General features: G+C 43.2%; 1 protein-coding gene across 1 annotated transcript; it reads left to right on the top strand.

Annotated features, from left to right (window-relative positions):
- The first annotated feature begins 126 nt into the window (after positions 1 to 126).
- Positions 127 to 21,798, top strand: dclk1a (doublecortin-like kinase 1a). Its single transcript, XM_088279124.1, has 17 exons — positions 127 to 329; positions 532 to 960; positions 1,908 to 2,275; positions 8,325 to 8,424; positions 9,310 to 9,411; positions 12,786 to 12,883; positions 16,773 to 16,851; positions 16,926 to 17,098; positions 17,206 to 17,325; positions 17,890 to 18,036; positions 18,111 to 18,244; positions 18,918 to 18,995; positions 19,068 to 19,164; positions 19,239 to 19,319; positions 19,482 to 19,589; positions 19,875 to 19,948; positions 20,140 to 21,798. The coding sequence occupies exons 2-17, from the start codon at positions 543 to 545 to the stop codon at positions 20,195 to 20,197; spliced, it is 2,235 nt and encodes a 744-aa protein (XP_088135250.1). The 5' UTR covers positions 127 to 329; positions 532 to 542; the 3' UTR covers positions 20,198 to 21,798.
- The last annotated feature ends 78 nt before the right edge of the window (positions 21,799 to 21,876 follow it).

The raw sequence follows: 21,876 nt of genomic DNA, 5'->3' as shown, positions 1-21,876 counted from the left end.
CTGAACGTTCCCTGTGTGTGTGTATGAGTGTGGAAAGTGGTTGTGCGTGTGCGCGTGTGTGTTGAATGGGAATCACGACACGAGTGACGTGCCTGAAGAGGAGGAGAAGGAGGAGGAGGAACCTGCAGCTGCTACTTAGTTCGTGTGCTGCTCAGCTTCTGATTATTCTTTCCATCAGCACCACGCACTCGCGCGCTCACACACGAACACGCGCGCGCCATCAGTGGCAGCAGGGCGGACTCCACTGTCCTTCAACTTTTGTTTACTTTGTGCTTTTTGTGGACAATCGGACATACTGGAGGTGACGGAGGCGCTCATCTCTCGCGTCGGTAAGTCATTAACGGTTTAGCGCATTATGGGATGCCGTGCGTGCGAGGTGAAGGCTGCTATTGATGTCTTCATCAAACCATGCATGCTTGTTGCACCCAGATTAGATTTAATCTGTCGTTAGGGCTCTAATCTGGGACGCGTGCTTGCTCGCTTCTTGCGTTGCTTTCACAACTTTAGCGTGTGTGCGCGTGTGTGTTGCAGACAGTACCGCGATGGTCGTGGTGGCGCCGACGGGCCACGTCACGGACATGGAGCACTTCGACGACCGCGCTCTGCGCCACAGCGGCCGGACCGGATCGGGATCCGCGGGTACGGGGACCGGGGCGCGCGTCAACGGCGTGCAGAGCCCCACGCACAGCGCGCACTGCAGCCTGTTCCGCGCGCCGCGCAGCCTCAAGGCCCTGAGCGCCGAGAAGCGCGCCAAGAAAGTGCGCTTCTACCGCAACGGCGACCGCTTCTTCCACGGCATCGTGTACGCCGTGTCGGCGGACCGCTTCCGCACTTTCGACGCGCTGCTGGCCGACCTGACGCGCGCCCTCTCGGACAACGTCAACTTGCCGCAAGGGGTGCGCACCATATACACACTGGACGGATCCGGACGCGTCGGGAGCATCGATCAGCTGGTCGAAGGTAAACCTGGATTCATGGGGCAGGGCTGTACCAAGTTTTGTGCCTGAGGACAACATTTGTATTTGTACTTTTATTTTTTTTAATTATTTTTATTTTTTTACAACGGACTGTCAGCTCAAGCGTAGAGGCAAAAAAAAGTTTCAGAATCTAATGTCAACTGAGCTGTTATCTGGCTTGGTTACGTGACGTTAGCAAATAGTCACTAGTGACGTCATTTTCAATCGACAGCCACTTGCAGTAAACAGTAAGGAAATTGTCTTCACTTGTTTAGCACTTTTCAACATAAGGAGTTTGCATTCACCCGCTGATGACTCAGCATCAGGGGGTTAAGTATCTTGCTCAAGGGCTGGGGATCGAACCCACAACTTCTGGGTTGGGAGACGAGCACTCGACTACTGAGTCATGCCGCTCCAATACAAAGCAAAATGGCCGCTGCTTAATTCATATTACACAAATACAACATCAATTCCGTGTTGAGTGAGGATGAATAGAACATAATGTAAAGAACATTTAGTATTTCACTTCCTATTTGATTGTGGATCATCCATTATCTTATCCCCACATGGGTCATGGGCATGCTGGAGCCTTTTCCCACCCTCTTTGGCAGTAGTGTATCACTTGAAATTAATTACATTTCAATTATATATTTTTTTATTTAAAGTACTTCTGCCTATATTAAAAAGATGTTTGTTTTCAAATTATTTTGATTCATTGCTTATAATCTCTCAATTATTACATTGTTTAACGAGATAAATTAATGTAATAAAAATAATACATTTCAAGAAAAGATTACATACTTCATTACATCATATCATAGTAACCCTCAGACACAATTTAAATTTAAATTCCTACCCCATTTGAAGCTGTGTAATTCGTGCCATGCTATGACATCATAACAATTCTGACGATGAATTCCCTCACAACTATCCGATTCACGCCCCCTACAGGCGAAGGCTACGTCTGCAGCTCTGTGGAAGCTTACAAAAAGGTGGACTACACCAAAAACGTCAACCCCAACTGGTCGGTGAACGTCAAGGCGTCGGGTGCCGCCTCAGCCCGCGGGCCTCCCTCGTTGGGCAGCGCCAAGACGGGCCCCCCGGGGACCGGCCTCCCCGAGAGCCGTGAGAACAAGGACTTTGTTCGACCCAAGCTGGTGACGGTGGTGCGCAGCGGCATGAAACCCCGCAAGGCCGTCCGGGTTCTGCTCAACAAGAAGACGGCGCACTCGTACGAGCAGGTGCTCAACGACATCACCGACGCAATCAAGCTGGACTCTGGAGTGGTCAAGAAGATTTACACGCTTGAGGGGAAGCTGGTGAGTCAAACGCTAACAATGCAAAAGGCTATACGCACTTTAACTATGAGCTTTGCTAGTGTGTGGATGATAATATGACAGGTATTTATTCTTTATCCCCTGTGAAGACAGAGAGAATATTACCGCTGAGTAGTTGTGATGCTCTATCGCTCATCTGTATGGTTGTATAATAACTCAATGGCCAATTATTGAATTGAAAAAATATTCCGTTCACAATCAGAAAAATTAATGGTCAAATAGTTTTTGTTTCTGTTTACAACTTTGAATAGCGGATTGAAACTTTTGTGAATGAAGAGCATTCTCTTATTCCATAGTGCAGAGGGATCTATGAATTGTGTGTGTGTGTGTGTGTGTTCATTGTTGTGGTCGCCCACGCCGTATAAGATAGCATCTCATGCGTCTGAGTCACGGGCCCTTCAAGGTCCACCCACCTGCTCAGCCATGCCATTCATTTTTTTCTGGGAAAAATACAGGAACTAATCTGTAGGCCTCCAATTGGTTATAGCGCCCCCTGTTGTTTGGGCATGAACCTGACAGCCCGAGATTTTTGGATTATGATTTAATACATTTCTATGATTATTTGATTGAAAGATGTTTCCTTTTGTTGAAGTCAGACTATAATCTCATAGTTACGCTTTTTAAAAATCGGCACGTATTTTCTTAAATGCAGCCTTAATTCTTTAAATATCACCAATTTTTATTTCTCGGAATATGACTTTTTTCTCATAACATTAAGATTGACAAAATGCTCTTTTGTCACATTATCTTCATGTCTCGAGAAAACGTGTGTATTCTCATTAAAAAAAACTACTTTGGAAATTAGTTTTCTTAAATAATAAATAAAATATAAATAATAAATAAATAATAATAAAGAAAACGCCTTTTTGTTGTTTTAGTTTGATTTTTAACTTAAAAAAATCCCTTATTTTCTTAGGGTTTCCTACGTTTAAAACATTTATCTAAAATAAAACTTTTCTGAAAATGTAGATTTTTTTTCTTTTCTTAACTGTCAGAATATTCCATCTTCCTTGTCATAGCATCTGTATGTAAGATGTCATTGTGAGTATGCGCCTGTTTCTTCTCAGTTTTGCATTTAGTGTCATTTTGAGAGGCTCTCGCCACTAACGCTGACGGGCATCGCATCCCGTCTGACCTCGCCCAATCCATTTAACGATCGGCCATGATTAACCCAGCGGGGCGTCGCTCCAGATTCCTGATCTGTACCTCTTAATAAAAAAACAAACCAAAAAAAATTCAATCTCTTGAATTTAAAGTCACACTATTCCTCCCAACGCCTGCTCGCCGTCCGGTTGCCACGGGTTACGGTTGTCTGGGAGATTACACAATCAACTCCCCCTCCTCTCTTACTGCAAGTAAGGCTATTATGGCACTGCTATTTTTAGCCGCTCTATCGATTGGGCCGTCGGGGATGGCAACACGCAAACCAGCCGGGCCTGGTGCACTCTTTCTTTTTTTTTTTGTTGTTTTTTTTTTTTTTTTCCAACTTAACGAATATTAAAGATCACGAAAGCACAACGGACAAATAGGAGATTAGTTTAAACCTCAGTGAAATGCGCTTAATCCGTGTTGTAATCGTGACTAAAACAGCCTTGGCTTATGGTGAAGAAAAAAAAAAGATTGCAGACCCTCTCATGGTTTATCGCAGCACGAACCCTCTTCATTTTGACACTTCTATCGTTTGTCATCATCAGTCAAATATTTGACAGCCGCAGGATGACCTGATAAAATATTGATGACGCCTTATTGAATATCAACTGTGTGTAAAGGTAATTACCCAGATTGGGTTACTTAACGTGTGCGTGCGTGTGCGTGTGCGTGCGTGTGTGTCAGAAGTAGGTTTCTGGGTTGCTTGTTGTGACGCGACGTCCCAGCAGAACCGACAAGTCCAAAGAGAGAAAGCGAGATGACGTCCGAACACCAAAACGGCTCACTCATCTCTTTGCATTCATTAACCTCTTTTAACAAGGACACACACACACACGCACACACACACGCACACACAAGTGCGCTAAAGCTTGGTTGAGATTTTTGTGTGGCTCTACTTGTAATACCAAATTTGATGAAACCGCATTGGTTGTTGACAAGAAGACGGTCGATTCGAAGCAAATGAGATGATTTGCCGTGTCTTCAGCTGTGGCTTCTTGAGACTTTTTGTGGGTCAACACATGTTGGACGTGTGTACTGAATTTTTTTGTTGCTTCGCGAAACTGGCTTCAAGAGCTAGATTTTTTTTTTTAAACAATTAGTCAAGAGCTTCTCGTACCTTGTGGAGTTGACCTTGTTGGTGGTTTCAAACCAAAATTCCGGACTTGCTGTGTACATTTGCTCGTGGCCTTTTTTTTACTTTTTTTGTGGGTCTGCACATGGTAGACACGTCTTCCAAATGATATTTTGCCAAGTGGAACCTCACGCAGTCGTTTAGCCGGAACTGGCCCTTTCAAGTCCAAATGGCAGACTTCCTGTGTCTTTCTAGACAAACATTTTTTGTGTGCTGCACTCGTGAGACACATGCCGACGAAATTCTAAGCGAAACTGTCTTGGAGGCTGAATTTCCAATGCTGCTCGTGAGAGTTTGCGACTGTCTCTCCACTTGAACCCGATCCCCTCTCCACACAGCCAGTTTCCGCTCACTAGCGCCCCTCTGAGGCTCCTGGTGTCCCATTTCCGCTTGTAACCTGAGCTAGAACGTATCCTGTTGCTCCACGGTTGCCCAGCAACAGCCATCGGGTTCTACTGTACTGTAGTGTGTGTGTGTGTGTGTGTGTCAGGATGGTTCTGATCAAGAAGATAGACAAGCTCTAAGTGGCTTAGTGCCACTTAGCACAGCCATGGCTCCACTATTAATACTGTGGTAAGCTGTGTTTGCACACACACACACACACACACACACACACACTTCGACACACACACCCGCACACCCAGCCTCAAGCCTCAAATCAGGCACATTTAGGGATGGAACACTACACACACGCACACGCACACATTACATCCATACACACGCACAGAATTCTGTCCAACCCCAGCTGTCAACCTTGACTCACTCACATGCACAGAACCAGAACTGGGTTCGTTTAGGTCCTACAATAAAACGAAATGAGTGTGAGGACTTGTACGTAATTAGTTTAGGAACGACAACAGGGTTTGTTCACAAATTGGAACTCGCTTTGTTTGCTCGCCAGAACTATTGAACAGTATGTTTGTGACCGTGTATGTTTTATGGTCTAGAACTTTTGGTGCAGGGTCTAGACCAGGTTTGTTTATGATCGAGATTCTAGAACTTAATCTGTAGAACCTCCACAAGTAGGTTCCAGTGCTAGATTCATGTCAAGTTAATTTATTTTTTTAACTAGGATTGTGTCATGTCCAGAATGAGTTGATTTAGCGTTTAGCTGTGGATTCATATTGCGTGTTGTACTACGTTAGTGTCGGAATTTTCGGGGCAAAGGACTTTCCAGGTTCCAATTATCTGCAGTGCTGGTTCTTTTTCTTTCTTCGGGCTTCATCATCTTCCTCCTCCTCCTGCAACAGCACTGCAGTGACCCAGACGATAAGCCTTGTGAACAAGATAAAGACCATATAAGCCACATAAAGAACAATTATGCAAATGAACGTAATATTTTGTATTGCTCCCCTTTAATATTTGGATGATGATGATGATGATGGTCGTGATAATTGATGTTCGGCGCTGTAGTGCGTCTGATGCTGATGCTCTGCTGAGTCACTGTTACTCAGCTATTCTGCGTGTGGGCGTGTGTGTGTGTGTGTGTGTGTGTGTGCAGCTTGTTGTATTGCAGTGTAGTCATTTTATATGATGTCTGCAATGAGAGAAAAAAAAAAAAACATTGATTTTCTTCTCTTTGGTTATTATTATAATTACCCTCGCTGGACACTTCATTAGGAACAGCATCTTGGCGGTAGTTTAGGTGTGCCTAATGTTGAGTCCGACCACAAAGGAGAAGAAGCGGGTCATCAAGCTGAGTTGAACAGAAGGAGGAGGGGCGAGGGGGGGGCAGCCTGAGGACAACACAATGCATTGTGGGATACGACGTCCTATTTGTTTCAAGTTTGTCGCACGTGTGTGAAAATCATTAAATGAGTGAAGTGGAAGAAGAAAGAGAAAAAAAGGAGATCTTACGTAAAATGATTACGCAATCGACCGGCGGTGCGTTCAGGTGACCTTGGTAACACCGCCACCGCCATCTGTTGGTTCCCAGCTGGTGTTTACCGTCTTGAGCAAGATGGAGGTGAAAATTGGGAGTGCGCACCGCTAAGGTTGTTCAGGATCATCCCAACATCCTCTTTAAAACTTCAAACCTTCTCTTTTGGAAATTCCAAAAAAGAAGAAAAGGAAACTCTAATTGGATTTGATTTGACTTGATTAGCGAGCGCACAGCAGTAAAAAGGTTGCTGTGATTAAATCAATTTTGATTGGATTTTATTTATGGGAAGGCACTAATTGTAATGCAAACTATCCCCAAGAAATTGTTTCATAAAAGCACTTTTTCACGCAAATTTAGTTTTCCTTTTGTTTTTATATTACCTTTTCTTTTTTAAAACGTGTAACTTTCTATGCATTGAAAAATATGATATTTTTGCACCATAACTTTTGTTTTACTTTTTGAATTAACTTTTAAATTATTGTGGCATGAATGTATGCTTGAATGAGAATGTAGACAACTCCACTGAAACTTTTTAAAAGTCAAACACTTCGTGAGCTTCTTCCGTTTTTGTCAGGGCAAGTGAATTCAGCACCGCGGCTAGCTCCTCGCGCTTCCTGATCCTCACTCCAACGTTGAACAGACTTGCTCTTCCTCCATAACTGCAAAATGCAATCTTAAAACCTCCGTCACGTTTCCTACGCACACTGCATTTAGCTCACACATATTCACCTCCAACTCATCCCTGCAATAATAGTCCAAGTGGAAAACAGCCAGCATGCTCACTCATCGAGTTGACTTTTTGGAGTGTCCTATTTTATGGCAGAAAGTTGTTCAACTTTGCTGACATTCTCTGCTTGCATTCAGAACAAAAAAATGTAGGTTTCTCGCTGTTCGGCGTCGTCCATCTGTCAAGTTTGAAGGTTGCTCTTCATCGGACAAAATCTTTGGGGCAAGTCTTTCTGTGATGGAGACTTTAAATATGTCTGCTTTCAAACCAAAGTGGTTGAGGTCCTGTGAATTTTGAGACTTTTTTGGGAGGTGTACCTAGGATAGATTACTAGGTTAAAATAATTTTTAGGATGTTTGTTCAGGTACTTACCTCATTTTGTTCACCCTAAAATTGCTACTATCAAATCAAAATGGCTGCCTCCCTGTGTCCTTTGGGGCGTGGCTTCTTGAGACTTTTTTGGGTGGGTCACCTTCTGGTAGAAATGTCTCCCAGGTTTCATGATGCTCTTTTTAAGATGTTTGGTCAAGCTTGTGGAGTTGAGCTATTTGTTGATCCTAAAAAGGCGGCTTCAAACTAAGATGGCTGACTTGCTTTGTCTTTTCAGGCTTTTTTGTGGGTCTCCTCATGATTGACATGTCTACCAAATGTCATGTTGCCAAGTGAAAGTAGCTCGCCCCGTTGCTCTGTGAAGGCTGCTTGTCGCGTCTGACTGCTGTCAACACTGCCACCTTGTGGCTTCCTCGCGCCAAGCCAGTTGCTATGTGTTGCATAATTTTCTTTTATTTATATCTGAAAATTATTCGAACACTTTCCCTCAGCTGTCTGGAATAGTATTGACAAAAGTATTGGACGTACTAAATTATCAGTGAATGGTAGAAGCGATCAATTATTTTTGTTCTGTCCTTGTCTAAATATGATTTTTCGCTTATTGAGCAGCCCCAGAATCTCAAAATAGTAAAAATTGTTCTCAGTGTGATGCTTTTTTCCCCTCTTTTTTTTTTCTTAATATATTCATTCTACAGTACTGCAGCCTTTTTTTTTAAATCACTTGAATGATTATTTCACACAAATACGCGGCCAAGTAGTCACTAATTTCATTTCTATATTTTGCATGGATAACACATATTTTTCCCCATAGGTGACATGTCTTCAGGACTTTTTCGGCGATGCGGACGTGTTTGTGGCCTGTGGACCCGAAAAGCTGCGCTACCAAGACGACCTGATGTTGGATGAGACGGGTGAGACTTTATTTTTTGATATTTTTATTCTGTTCATAATTGCGTTGATGAGTGTGGTTTATGACATTTTGAGGATCTTATTTAGCTTAGTCCAAACATTGGGAACTTTATTCTTGAAATTGTGCATCATTTGCGTGGCAAAATCTTCATTCTTGTAATTCTACTTTTTCTTGTATAAAAGATTCCTACATGTGTTGTGCCCCCCCCCCTACGAAAATGTCTTGGGGAAAATAAGACTGCTCGATTCTGTGCCAGAATCTGAATACTTCTGTCCAAATGTGAGACTTGCATTTGCACCTTGCCAGTGTGGTGCATCTTCCTCCCATTGTCCTGTGCCTTTCTCACACCCCCATCCTGCAACCCAACGGACACACATACACACACACACACACGCACACACACGTTTGCGGTCGCTCGAGGACACCCGCTCGCCTGACTTCACCCCACGGTGTGTCGCTGTCTGACTGTCTCACCAGCACGTCTTTGCTGCAATCAGCATTGCATAGGCACACAATTAGCGACAGTGTTGAATGGAAAAGAAAACATGCTTACTCATGATAAGATGGTCAATAATACATAAAAAAAATGGAATGACTTCATCATTAAAATAAACAGTAAACTTGAATTTGCAGCAAATTTTAAACTGAGATGGCATAATGTGTCCCTAAATGTATTTTGGACGCTAATTTAAAAAGTAAATTTCATTTTTAGTTTTTAAGTTAGACTAAAAGTTTGCGCAATACAGATTTGACCTTGTGTTGTGACTTCTGGCTTTGACGTGTGAGAAAAAAATTCACAAATTCACAAATATTAAAAAGTATTATTATTATTATTATTATTCAAATTTCACCGTAATGTATTCTGTCCTATTGTGTTGCGCGGCAGAGTGTCGCCTAATGCGGCCGATGAACTACGGCAAGATGTCGTCCATCCGAGGTTCCCCCAAGGCTTTGATCCAGACCCGACGCAGCAAGTCCCCCACATCCGGTAAGAAAACAAATTGCACCAATCGCTGGTGGAATTGAAAAAAAAAAAAGATTTTTCTTTTCGGTACCAAAAAAATGGTGTGTGTGAGCGTGCGTGCGAGTGTGTGTGTCATGCATAAAAATGATATCTGGAGGGGAAAAAAAAGGCAAACAGGGAATGAAGGTTGTCTGCTGACTCAATCCTGCAGCTGCGGGAAAGTCACAAGCATGAAAAGTGCATCTCGGGTAGTCATGGACTCGCTTACGCCAATGAGCGTTTGTAACCAATTGTTCTCTTTGGCGGCGCCGCAGCTTGTGCGACAAGCGCTCGACACGTCAAAGCGTCCGTCTGTAGCGTGCCGATGTCCTTCAGTCTAACGTTGTGTCTGGGTTGAGTGGCGAAGATTTTGAGAGGGGGAAAAGGTTACGAGAGTGAGTCATAACACCATCTGATGTGGCTGGCGGCTCATCGAGCCTAATGAGAATGTGTGAGAATGTGTGTGTGCGTGTGTCTGTGTGTGTGTTAATTCTTGTTTTCACATACTTGCGGGGAGTGGGGGTGGTTCATTGAGTGATTCACAAGGGATTCTCAAGAGGGCAAAGGAAGGCATCATGTCCACTGTGGGTGGCCATGAAGGCAGTAAAACGTGTTTTTACATATTCTTGTGGGTCTGAATTCAGGTCTGTGTGTATGCGTGCACATTACTTGTGGGATTAATTGAGTGACTCAGAAGGGATGCTAAAGGGTTAAAAAAGGCATTATGTCCACTGTAGGTGCCCTTGAAAGGAGTAAAACAAGATTTAATGTGTGTTCATGTGTACTTGTGCAAGTCCTAAATGTGGACTAAACGCTACACTCATTAATGCGGTCAACTAAGAATATGCACGTGTGCGTGTGTGCATGTCAGGCTGGTCCGCGGTCGCCACGGCAACGATTGCCGCAACACAGCAGTGCGTCCATATATGTCAATAACTTCCTGGCCCGTGGCTTGAGTCATTTCTGAGAAACCTTCCACTTCATCCTCTTCCTCATCACAATGTTCTCAGGACTGTTGTTGATTGTTTTTGTCAGTGTGCTACTAATCGCAAATGTGACAAATATGGAATTCCTGGAGATGCGTTTCGGTCAAGCTCCAGTTTGTTTTGCTCATGCTGACACTCGGTACGTTCAGTCCAACATTCACGGCAACAATAGAAACACTTCAATTAATGGTGGTCCATGCCATTCCACTCCAGTGCTCTAGGGGGCAGTCATTGCTATGTTTCGTTGGACGTTAGGGTTTCAAGCCTGCATTTGGGTTTCATGTTATGAATTCGGTTTTCAAAGTGCGGTTTGAAGCTATGGTTTGTTTTTTCAGTTCAGGTTTCAAGCCAGTGTTAGCTTTTCAAACAAAGGGTAAGGTTTTGAATGACTATTTTGAAGCCTGGATTAGGGTTCTAAGTACTTATTAAGCCCACGTCAAAGCCATTTCATTATCATTTATTTCAACTCCATAGTAATCGCAAATGATTGCATTGCTTACTGAAATATTCAAGTTTTTCTCTCACGTTGTTTGAACGGCACTCAGCTTTGCTATGACATCATCACTTGCAAACTTGCTGCTCTCTGATTGGTCCATTAGTCTCCCGTGCTCTCTTGAGTTACCAATCGACTTTTGTTGTTACAAATGTGGACATAATTCATGCTGGCTGTGATGTATTGTCAACCGCCCGTGCTCCTTCCTTCCCTCCCCCCTGTCATCCATCCATCCCTCGCTCCAGCCGCGCGCTCTCTCTCTCTCTCTCTCTCTCTCTCTCTCTCTCTCTCTCTCTCTCTCTCTCTCTCTCTCTCTCTCTCTCTCTCTCTCTCTCCCTGCCTCCCCCTTCCATCCTTTGTGCACGTCGGCGTAGTACAGCACAGCCGACGTCTTCCCATTCAACACTTTAGTAGCCAGGCAGCTGCTCCTCTTCCTCCTCGTCCACTCGCACTGTGCTTTTCATCTTCATCATGCCGGGGGAGGAAGGTAGGGCAGCCTCCATACATGAAGATGCCGTGGCTCGTGTGTCTGCATGTGCGTGCGCGTGCGCGTGCGAGTGCGAGTGAGGCTTCCGCCGCCAAACCGCGACGATTTGGACGATGAAGTCAGTCAGACGGGTTGTGTAACATTTCTGAGCATGCGTGTGTGTGTGTGTGTGAGTGTGGCTTGGTTTTGAATGACAAAGCTTGTGTTGTCATACAATGATGAAGTGTGCGTGTGTGTGTGTCCGCGTGTTGTGTAACATCTATTTTCGTCTGCTGTGGATGGCCACTGCTGAATTATGCACACAAAGTTGTGTTGGTTGAAGCAGGGGAATAATCAGGACACATTAAAAGGCCATGATTGGGGTGTGTGTGTGTGTGTGTGTGCGTGCGCACGCATTGCTCGTATACATACGTGCAAGTATATCCTATAGATCGATAGATTCGAACAAGGGTAAGGTTTTTGAATGAAATTTTTGAGCCTGCGTTTGGGTTTCAAAGAAGAATTAGTTTTTCGGAATTCGGGTTTCAAATAAAGGTGCAGTTCAAAGTCAGGTTGTAAGGTTGGGTTACGGTTGCTGACTGGTTTCAAATGGGGTTTTGAACAACGGCGCGACGAGGTTTGCCAGGGTTAGGTTTAAAAAGGTCGGGTTTCAAGGCTGGCTTTAATGTCTGTATTAGGGTGTGAAATTGGGGTTTCAAATAATAATAATAATAATAATAATAATAATATTCCCTTTATTAGTCCCACAATGGGGAAATTCGAGATTCGAACCCTGGCCTCCTGGGGAGACTGGGTCCTGAACGCGGCGCCTTAGACCACTCGGCCATCCTGGCAATGAGGGTTTCAAGACTAAGTTAACTTCATCGGGGCTTTAAGATTGGGTTAGAGTTTGCGATTAGGGTTTCAAATGAGGTTTCGAGAGTGGGTTCGGGTTTGGAGCAAGGGTTCAGGTTTAAAATCTGGCTTGTAAGGCTGGGTTGGGTTAAATGTCAGGGTTCAGGTTTGAAAAAAAAAAACAAGGTTTCACGTCTGGGTTCATCTTTAATGTTTGGATATGGTTTTAAATTTGGGTTTCAAGCAATTAATTAATGGTTAGGGTTTGGACTTATGGAAATCTGGGGTTTCAAGTTAACGTTAAGCTTCCATTTCAGGGTTTCTCTCAAGGCTTACGGTTTCAAGCCTGTGTTATTTCTCACAAATTGGGGTCTCAAGGCACATTAGGGTTTTAAGGGAAGGTCCTAGTTCGTTTAGGGTTTCAAATGAGCCTTTCAATTCTGGCTCGGCGTTGGGGAAGGAATAAAAAAAAGCGTTGAAGTACTTGACGTGCAAAAAGAATGTTCGGCACGTGTCCCCCTCACGCACTCTTGCTCCATTTTCTCCACTTTCCCTCCAGTGAACGGGACGCCGGCCAGTCAGCTGTCCACGCCGCAGACGGCAAAGTCTCCCAGCCCCTCCCCGGCCAGCCCGGTCAGCCTCAGCCAACAACGGCGGGTAAGGAGAGCACTGGGTCGCACGTGCACACACACAAACACACACACATGCTTGACAATTTATAGAACAAGCAAGGAAGTATCTGACTCAATAGTCAAAATAGTGAATTGTGCAATTATCCTTAACGCGTTTACTGCCATTGACGGCTAAAGACGTCAAATATGCTTTTTTTTTTTTTTTACTTGACTGGTTGTGATTGTAATTGGTACGCATTTTGATGATCTATCTATGTCAGTGATGTATAGTGACAAGCAGAATGAAGGAAATGTTCTCTCACTCCGTCAGTGATTTTTCTTAAAGAAACACCGACTGACTAAAATAGCTTGAAAAGATCAAATACAATCCAACATATTAGAATGAATGAAAATATCCTCAACTAATGGCGAGGAAATGATGTTGGATTCAAATTCAATTCAGGCCCATTTAGTGCATTTGTGAGTCAATCGATACGAGCTCGCCATTTTCAGGAGTGAATCTCTGTGACTAAACAACGCTCTATGTTAACAGGATACGGACAAAGACGAGCATAGGCCGACCACATCTTAGAGCGACGTCACAGCACATCTTTGAATATTCTTTGTTTTTTTTGTTGTTGTTTTTTTTTCTTGTAGTCATCAATCACATCGTGTTTCCACCAGAGCCCTTTATTAGATATAACTTGTACTTGTGCTAATTTGTGCAATATGTCATGTCAAGATGAGCTCTTGTGTTGTGTGTGTGTGTTTTTTGGTTTTTTTTTTTTATTTATTTGATTGTGCAAAGCATGCATCTTGTATGCGTTGTTTCACTTTGCAGAAGTAGCAAACGGCGAAACGGGAGCCGAGTCAATCAAGAAAAACGAGCGTGGCTATTGATTTAGGGCACCCAGTACCAACCAATCTTTTTTGATTTTGACGAAGATAGATACAGCTCGCGTCGGAGATGAACATGCTGATTGATTTATGGCCCCGGATTATTTTGTCACCCCAATAAAACCACTGCACTTTGATATGTGACAAGAAGAAGCCATGAAATCCAGATTAAGTGGTAGAGCATGCGTTTTAGGTAAAAAAAAAAACAAAAAAACAAAAAGAGGTCCTCCAAATCCAATGCTAAATTTGCACTTTGAAGTTTTCAATCCAGCCAATAGCGCGGAGCGTAATAAAGCCGCGAATCCCAAGTAGCAAAGCTCAGCGTGGATGGTCCATTTGTCGCCGCCGTGTCACAGACGACGCGGCATTATCTCCCGAGCTTACCGACATAGCAGTCACTCCTCCCGCTTTGGAATCTAATTCCCACCTCTATGAAGGCGATTAGCTTCACAGGATCGGATGACGGCATCATTGGCGTGCAGTTGGGAAGTCAGGGATATTTGCATCGTACGTAGAACATGTCACGATGCTGAGTTGACACACTAGGTAATGAAAGCATACATAGGATGCATGACCTGAAGTTTATGACCCTCCTCCATAAAGGAATGAAAAAAAATGCAGCTCAGCATTTTATGGCCTCTTGTTGTCTAAAGATTAGATGCACGGCTCTCTTTGTACGCCTTCTATCATCGGTCAGACCACAATTCTAATTTGCTTTTTTTTTCCTTTTTTTTTTTGCTGATCGGTTGTATGACTGATTTCCGACAAAATTTATGACCACCTAGCCGAAGGTCAAATAATAGAATGTTTTATGACCTCGCCACTGAAACTGTAAAGCAATAGATGTCAATCTGGATTTTATTGTGAATGATTCATGGTTTTCTTGGGGTGACATAAATCGGTCTCCACACGTAACTCATCTGACAGCGTCAGTCAAAATTCAACTTTATTGGACTGACTTGTCGCAATTATTGATGAATTGTGTACGTAACGAAGCATAAGAAGTCATAGTGCTCGTTGTCTTGCTTGCCTCGCGCGCGCAATCACTGATGATGTCACAAACGAAGCAGCCATTTTCACGGCGTCATGTTTTATACATGCGGCGCTGGAGTGACCCATTTTTTTTATGAATCAGAGCGGCCTCGCCCACTTCCTGCAACGCTCAGGCATCTCATCGACATTCTGAGCGGATTTGTGAGCGTCGCTCCGAGGTCGCCTGGCGTCTGCTCGCTCCATTAAGTGTGAAAAACACGAGCGGCAGCTACAAATCACGGGAACAAGCTGCTGTTAGCTCCCCATCCTCACCATATTGTGTGTGCAGACGCCATGACTCACCTTTTATTTTGTGGGTGTGAGGGAGTGTGTGTATTTGTCAGAATATTGTGTTGAAGCACATTTGGGAAAAGGTCATGAAATGACAAAAAAAAATAAACAAGACAAATCATACATATTTGCATGTTGAATCATGTCATCTACATTATTTCTTTTTTTGTTGTTGTTTTAATTTCCATTTGCGTTTCATTTCTGTTTGTCTGTGGTCATTAAATTGTCATTTCATTTGCACACCCTTGTTTTGTGTTCATTTCATTGCATGTGTGTTTCTTGTTTGTCACACAGTCTGCATATATATATATATATATATTACATATTTATTACATATTTAACAAACATTTACATATTTAATTTTTTAACTTAATGACAAAAATGTGCCAAAAATAAAATATATTTACTTTTTAAATTAAAAATGTGCAAAGAGGGCCTTTCTTTGAAAAATACGCTACTTTGATGATGATTTTTTACTGAACATACAAACAGAACAGAAATGAATACAGTCATAAATAAAATATTTAATAGGAAAGAAGAAAAAAAAGGAATGTCAGAAGCACAGTTCAATAGAGAGTAGGAAGAAGTAGAGCCTTATCTCGTTCTCAGTGCATTTTTACTTCATTTAAATGAAAACAAGTTTTATATAAGATCCCTATCATTTTTGACCGTTTATTTTTTGCATGATCTATTTGTGACTTCCAGGATAATTTGGCATCAAATACTACTCCAAGGAATTGAATCTCATACACTCACAGTTGAGTTTACCTTGATTTTGACTTGATGTTTGATTGGTCTAGTGCCAAAAACGATTAACTTTGTTTTGTCCAAATTGAGTGATAATTTGTTAGGGTTACCCCTCCCCCTCACCCCGACCCCAACCCTTGAATTTATAATTTTCTGCTGTTTTCTTTTGATCTTGTCATTTTTTATCACGTTTAGCTTTGGTCTTTTTGTCTTTTACATCCACATTGACCTTTGATCCTTCAATCCTGTTTACAGTTAATTTGATCATTTTTAAACACAGTTACCTCGGGTCTTATCGCCATTTTCCTATTGACGTAATTTCATCGTGAATTGAATCTCATTATCTATCTTGCTCGCGCGCAGATTCGGTCAATGTTTGATAGCCCTCTTGAAAGCTCGCCTTTTGAATGTCAACAATATCAACACTTCCTGTTTTCATTCAGCGTGACGACAGCCAGACGTTTCCCGCCTGTTAGCGCAGACAAACGTCTCTCAAAAAATTGAGCCCCATCCCCCGTGTCCCCCTCCGCATCCATCCAGGCAGCAGGAAGCAACCATATTTAGGCTTCTCCTCAGCTGCCTCCTAGAAGTTTCCATGGCAACAGTGTTTGTGGCAGGAAGAGAGCGGCTGCATGCGCGATGAGGCCACAGGAGAGATGAGGAGAAAGAAGGAGAAGAAAGAGAGCGGATTTTATGCTGATTGGCCCAACAGAAAGAAAAAAAAAAAGATCTTACATAAGACAAAGCAGCATCGAGGACGTTTTTATTCCCAGTAGGTCAGAAAAAGATGACTACCTCACCCATTTACATAATTGCATAATACTTACACTTTATTTCCCTTAGTATAGATGGCTGGTATCGGCAGCCTCCACGACTACCCGATAAGTAACGATCCGATACCGACACCTGGTATCGATACTCGCCCGTCCCTTGTTACTCTCCTTACCATCGTCCGATTTCATCCGCAGGGATCTCAGGGCTCCTCCTCTTCTTTGTCTTCCACGCAAGCGTCCAGCCCGGTGAACACTGACGGAGCCGTGACAGACGGTAAGGACGAACATTTTGCGCACACCGACAAGAATAAAGCCTCATCCACTTGTTGGTCATCTCGACTCCCACAGAGGAAATTCTCCTGGACGAGGTTCCGGCCGTGCCGTCTTACATCTCGGAGCGCTACAAGGTGGGCCGCATGCTGGGCGACGGCAACTTTGCGGTGGTCCACGAGTGCACGGAGCACTCGACGGGACGCCACTACGCGCTCAAGATCATCAACAAGGGCAAATGCAGAGGCAAGGTCAGATGCTGCTCACAACTTGTTTGATCTTTTTTCTTTTCATTTTTGATCATACGTACACACCTGCGCTGCGTGCGGCTAATTGCGCTGCTGACGTTTGCTCGCAGGAGCACATGATCCAGAGCGAGGTGGCCATCCTGCGGCGAGTCAAGCATCCCAACATCGTCCTTCTCATCGAGGAAGCCGACACGTACGGCGAGCTCTACCTGGTCATGGAGCTGGTCAAGGTCGGTGTACGTTCATTTCCGAATGCGCTACCCGTGAGACTGTTCCTCGGCGGAACGCGACACGAGCGGTGAAATCCAAAGCGGTTTCCGAGGGCCCCGCGGCGTTTGAATATAAAAGTGAGGCGGGAAGCGTCGGTGCATAATTCACGAGGCGTGAATGCCATCCATCTGTTTGACGAGGGGAGGACGTGTACGTGTGAGTGGGAAGACGATGAATGAGAGTGAGAAGCGCAAGGAAGGCCGAGAGATGCAGATGGCAAAACGGCACCGCCGTCGTCTCCATTCACTAAAATCTTTATCTTTGAACAGTAATCTCTCTACCTAAACCTCTAATCTCGTTGCACACTTGAGTACAATGACAATAAAGGGATTTCTATTTCTATTTCTAAAAACAATGAAAATAGAAGGTGCCCTAACATTGAACCCTGTGGAACACCAAAAGGACCGTAAAGGCAAACTGGGACAGAGAGCAACCAATTCTCACACAAAAGGGGTAGCAGGCTCAAAACCTTCGTTCGTGTCGTCATTTTTAATCAGTGTTTTTTGATCTGGTCGTCATGACAGGGAGGAGACCTGTTTGACGCCATCACCTCGGCTAACCGCTACACGGAGAAAGACGCCAGCGGCATGCTCTACAACTTGGCCAACGCCATCAAATACCTCCACAGCCTCAACATCGTGCACCGGGACATCAAGCCCGAAAACCTTCTGGTGAGGCTCCTTCCTGTCGTCCGCTGAGTCGGCATCCAAATGTTGTCGAGTGTTACCGTTGTTGTCATTTTTAGGTGTACGAGCACGCAGACGGCAGTCAGAGCCTCAAACTGGGAGACTTCGGTTTGGCCACGGTGGTGGACGGCCCTCTTTACACCGTCTGCGGCACGCCCACATATGTAGCACCTGAAATCATTGCAGAAACTGGGTAAGGCCTGAGTTTGACTTTTTGAAATTCTGTATGATGTTATATATTTTATGTCATTATTTATTTGATAGAATTCCCGTTTTTCTGTCGTATTGCTTTTCAAAATATTTAAACAAAAATGAGTGACTTTATATATTTATATATTTAATTTGGGTTTTCATTTTATGTATTTATTTTTAGTTTGTATTATACATTAGGAGTGGTAGTAGTAATAATTTCATTTTAGTTTTTATTTTGTTGTTTGGAATTCAATATTATTGTCATTTTTATTCTATATTTTATGTGTTATTTAAATGTAGTTGCTCCTTTGTCATTATTTGTATTTCATTTTCCATGATTTGGATTTTATCTATTCAATTATTATTTTATTTATTATTCAAGATCATATTTATATATTTATTTTACTTTATTTTTTATTTTATGTGGTATCATTTGTAAAGATTTTGATCAATATTTTTAGCTTCCTTTCAGTTGGTTTTTATTTCAGCATCTTCTAAATTATTGTTTATTTAATTGATATTTTTTCCCTCAAATTTTATGTGGTCTATTATTTGATTTGATTTTAGTATTCACTTATTTTTTTAATTATTTTAATCTTTTTTTTTTTTTTAAATATGTTGACTTCCCCTCCGCAAAGGAATTAACTTGCAACGTGACTTGCGTGTCGTGACAGGTACGGGCTGAAAGTGGACATCTGGGCGGCCGGCGTGATCACTTACATTCTGCTGTGCGGTTTCCCGCCTTTTCGAGGGTAAGCGGCTCCCGGGGAAGCCAGCGCCGCACCCTCCACTCGCGGTTGACATCACTTTGCCTTTGCATGCAGGAGCAGCGAGGATCAGGAGGTTCTGTTCGACCAGATTCTGATGGGCCAGGTGGAATTTCCTCTGCCGTACTGGGACAACGTGTCGAACACGGCCAAGGTGAAGACATTTTGGTTGTTTTCTGAAATGTTGCCAGAATTTACCTCATGGTTTCTATTTTTTTTTTGTGTCAGGAGCTGATCCGATCCATGCTGGAGGTGGAAGTGGACCAGCGGTACACGGCCCTGCAGGTCCTAGAGCATCCTTGGGTCACTGTAAGAGCATTGACCTTGACCTTTTGTCCGGTTGTTATTTTCTTACCGTCGTGTTTTCAGAACAATTCGTGTCACGCCACATTTTCACATTTTCCCCATGAAGTGATGCTTCCTGGTTCATTTTCCGACTTACTTGATGCCGGTTCTGCTTGCTGGATGCAGGACGAAGGCCTTTGCGAGAACGACCACCAATTGTCGGTAGCAGGAAAGATCAAGAAGCACTTCAACACCGTACCAAAGGACAGCGACAACACAAAGGCGCTCATTTCGGTAAGAACACAAAAATATATATCCTTTTTCTTTTCTGGGTAGAGTTTTATATTAATCTTATGGTTTCGAAGTAGGGTTTGAAACTAGGGTTAGGACTGTGAAGTAGGGTTTTAAATTAGGCTTTGTGTTTCTTTCAAGTTGGGTTTTAAACAAGTGTTTCAATATTGGGTCGTGGTTTCTGTAGTCTTGTATTTTCTAGGTCAGCAGGAAGACATGCAAATATTTGAATGCGTTAATTGTTGTTGTCGTTTGTTTGACTTTGCTGTGTTGTGTGTTTGTGCTCAGTTGGACGGAAGTTTTTCTATGCAGAGATCCGGCTCGTTGGACTTCCACCAGCACCCGGGCATGTACTGGATCAGGTAGGCCGAGCGGCACCTTCAGCACCTGAAAAGGACCACTTCCGACCAAAATAGCAGATTGTGTTTGTCTTTCCTAGCGTGGCTTCTTGAGACTTTTTTTTGGGCCTCCTCATGATAGACATGTCGACCGAATTTCATGTCGTAAAGTAAAACTGTGATTGATGGTGTGATTTTTTTTCCCTCACCTTCAGGCCTCCCCTGTTGATCAGAAGAGGTCGCTTCTCGGATGAGGACGCCACCCGGATGTGATGACTTTTGCCTCAAAAATGCCCCCCCACCCCCGCGTGACTCTGACGACATCTTCATCAGCTCCGGAGAGGGCGGGAACACCTGCCTGGAGTTTTCCTGTAGTGGTGAAAACTTGGACGCAAAAAAAAACAAAAAAAACTGAGAGAATTCTTTTTTTTTCCAAAGGAGAAGAAGGTTTTTTTTAGTTGTTGCTTTTTTAATCAATTTTATTCATCCAGGATGTCTCATTCGTCTATCCCCTTCTGTGATGGAATATCCTTGGCAATATGGACCAATGAACTTCATCTTGTTTTTTTTTTTTACACACACACACTATATATATATATATATTTTTTTTTTTTCTCCACAGAAATATATTGTCGTCAATCGATCGGTGAAAGGAAGTAGTTTTTTTTTTTTTTAGCCGTAGGCAAATGTGGACTGATGATAAAAATGTGACCTTGGCGCGTTTCGTCAGAAAAAAAGTCGTGAAACGGAACAGAGTACCGGTTTTGCCAATGTTGCATTAAGACACGGATGGACGCCGCGTTGGGTCACCATTCATGCGTTGGAGTGCCGCTTCATTCACTGCTGGTGTGTAGCAAACATGTTTACATGATTCCCCTCTCGAGCACACCAAAGGCCTCGCCCTGAAGCAGCAGACAAAGGTGTAACCTCGCTGATGTCAAACAAATGCAGAACCAGCAGCACTCATGTGGATTTGCGCCACCTGGAAAAACCTCATTCATCTTCCTTCTTTGTTTCGGAGAGCAGGTGCACAGTAGCTTCTCATAATGTCTATTACTGTTATAAAAAACACTTTTTTTCATTGTTTACGAGAAGAAGAAAAGTCATTTGGGGAGATCAGCGGGTCCGGTTTTATAGAACTTATTATCATCCATTTGTTGTTTGTAAAAGGTTCCAATTTGGTAGCAACTGGACAAAATCGCGAAGCGAACCAAAATGGCCGACTTCCTGTGTCTTTTCCGGCATGGTGTCCCGAGACTATTTTTGTGGGTCTACTCATGACTCTACCAAATTCCACACTGCTAAGAAATGAATGTTGAAGACTTTTGGTCAAGCTCTGACCTTGTGGAGTTGACTGACCAATATGCCAGTTTCTGTCTTATGCTGAGTCATCAAAGTTCGCTGCCCACACACACAATGACGAAAACTGAAAATTATTTTTCAATTTTAGCATTGTCTACCTGTCTAGTGTCGCTGGTTCAAATTTGGTAGCAATTGGATCAAAATTAGTCGACAAGTTGGCCTAAAAAAGACGCATGGAAGTGTCCAAAGTGACCCTAAATTGGCCGAAATAAAATGGCAGACTTCCCGAGTCCTTTTTCTGATGGCTAGCGTGACTTTTGCGGGGCCGATGATCTCCTTGACAGTCGTCACTTTTTGTCTGTGGGTTCACGTGATGTGTCGGCCGTATAGATTGCCGTCAATGCCAACTGGTCAATAAACAAAAACAAAAAGTGACAAGCGCTCGCCAGTGCTGTGACAGCCGCACTACACCATTACGCCTGTTGCAAATACCATTACATGTACCTCTCTCCACAGTGGTCTATCAATACGAACGTGCTATTAAGAATTATTAAAATGCTTAAAAAACCAAACGTGTCTGTTTTAATTCATCATCAACAACAAAAATCGCAGATTTTATGGAAGGATGGATTATATTGAAATAAATGAAT

The sequence above is a fragment of the Idiotropiscis lumnitzeri genome, chromosome 17 (genome assembly GCF_059441095.1).
Source record: "Idiotropiscis lumnitzeri isolate Australia: NSW breed Sydney's pygmy pipehorse chromosome 17, RoL_Ilum_1.0, whole genome shotgun sequence".
NCBI classification, from domain to species: Eukaryota; Metazoa; Chordata; class Actinopteri; order Syngnathiformes; family Syngnathidae; genus Idiotropiscis; species Idiotropiscis lumnitzeri.
The sequence above is the reverse complement of the archived record's forward strand: the minus strand, read 5'-3'. Positions and strand labels throughout refer to the sequence as shown.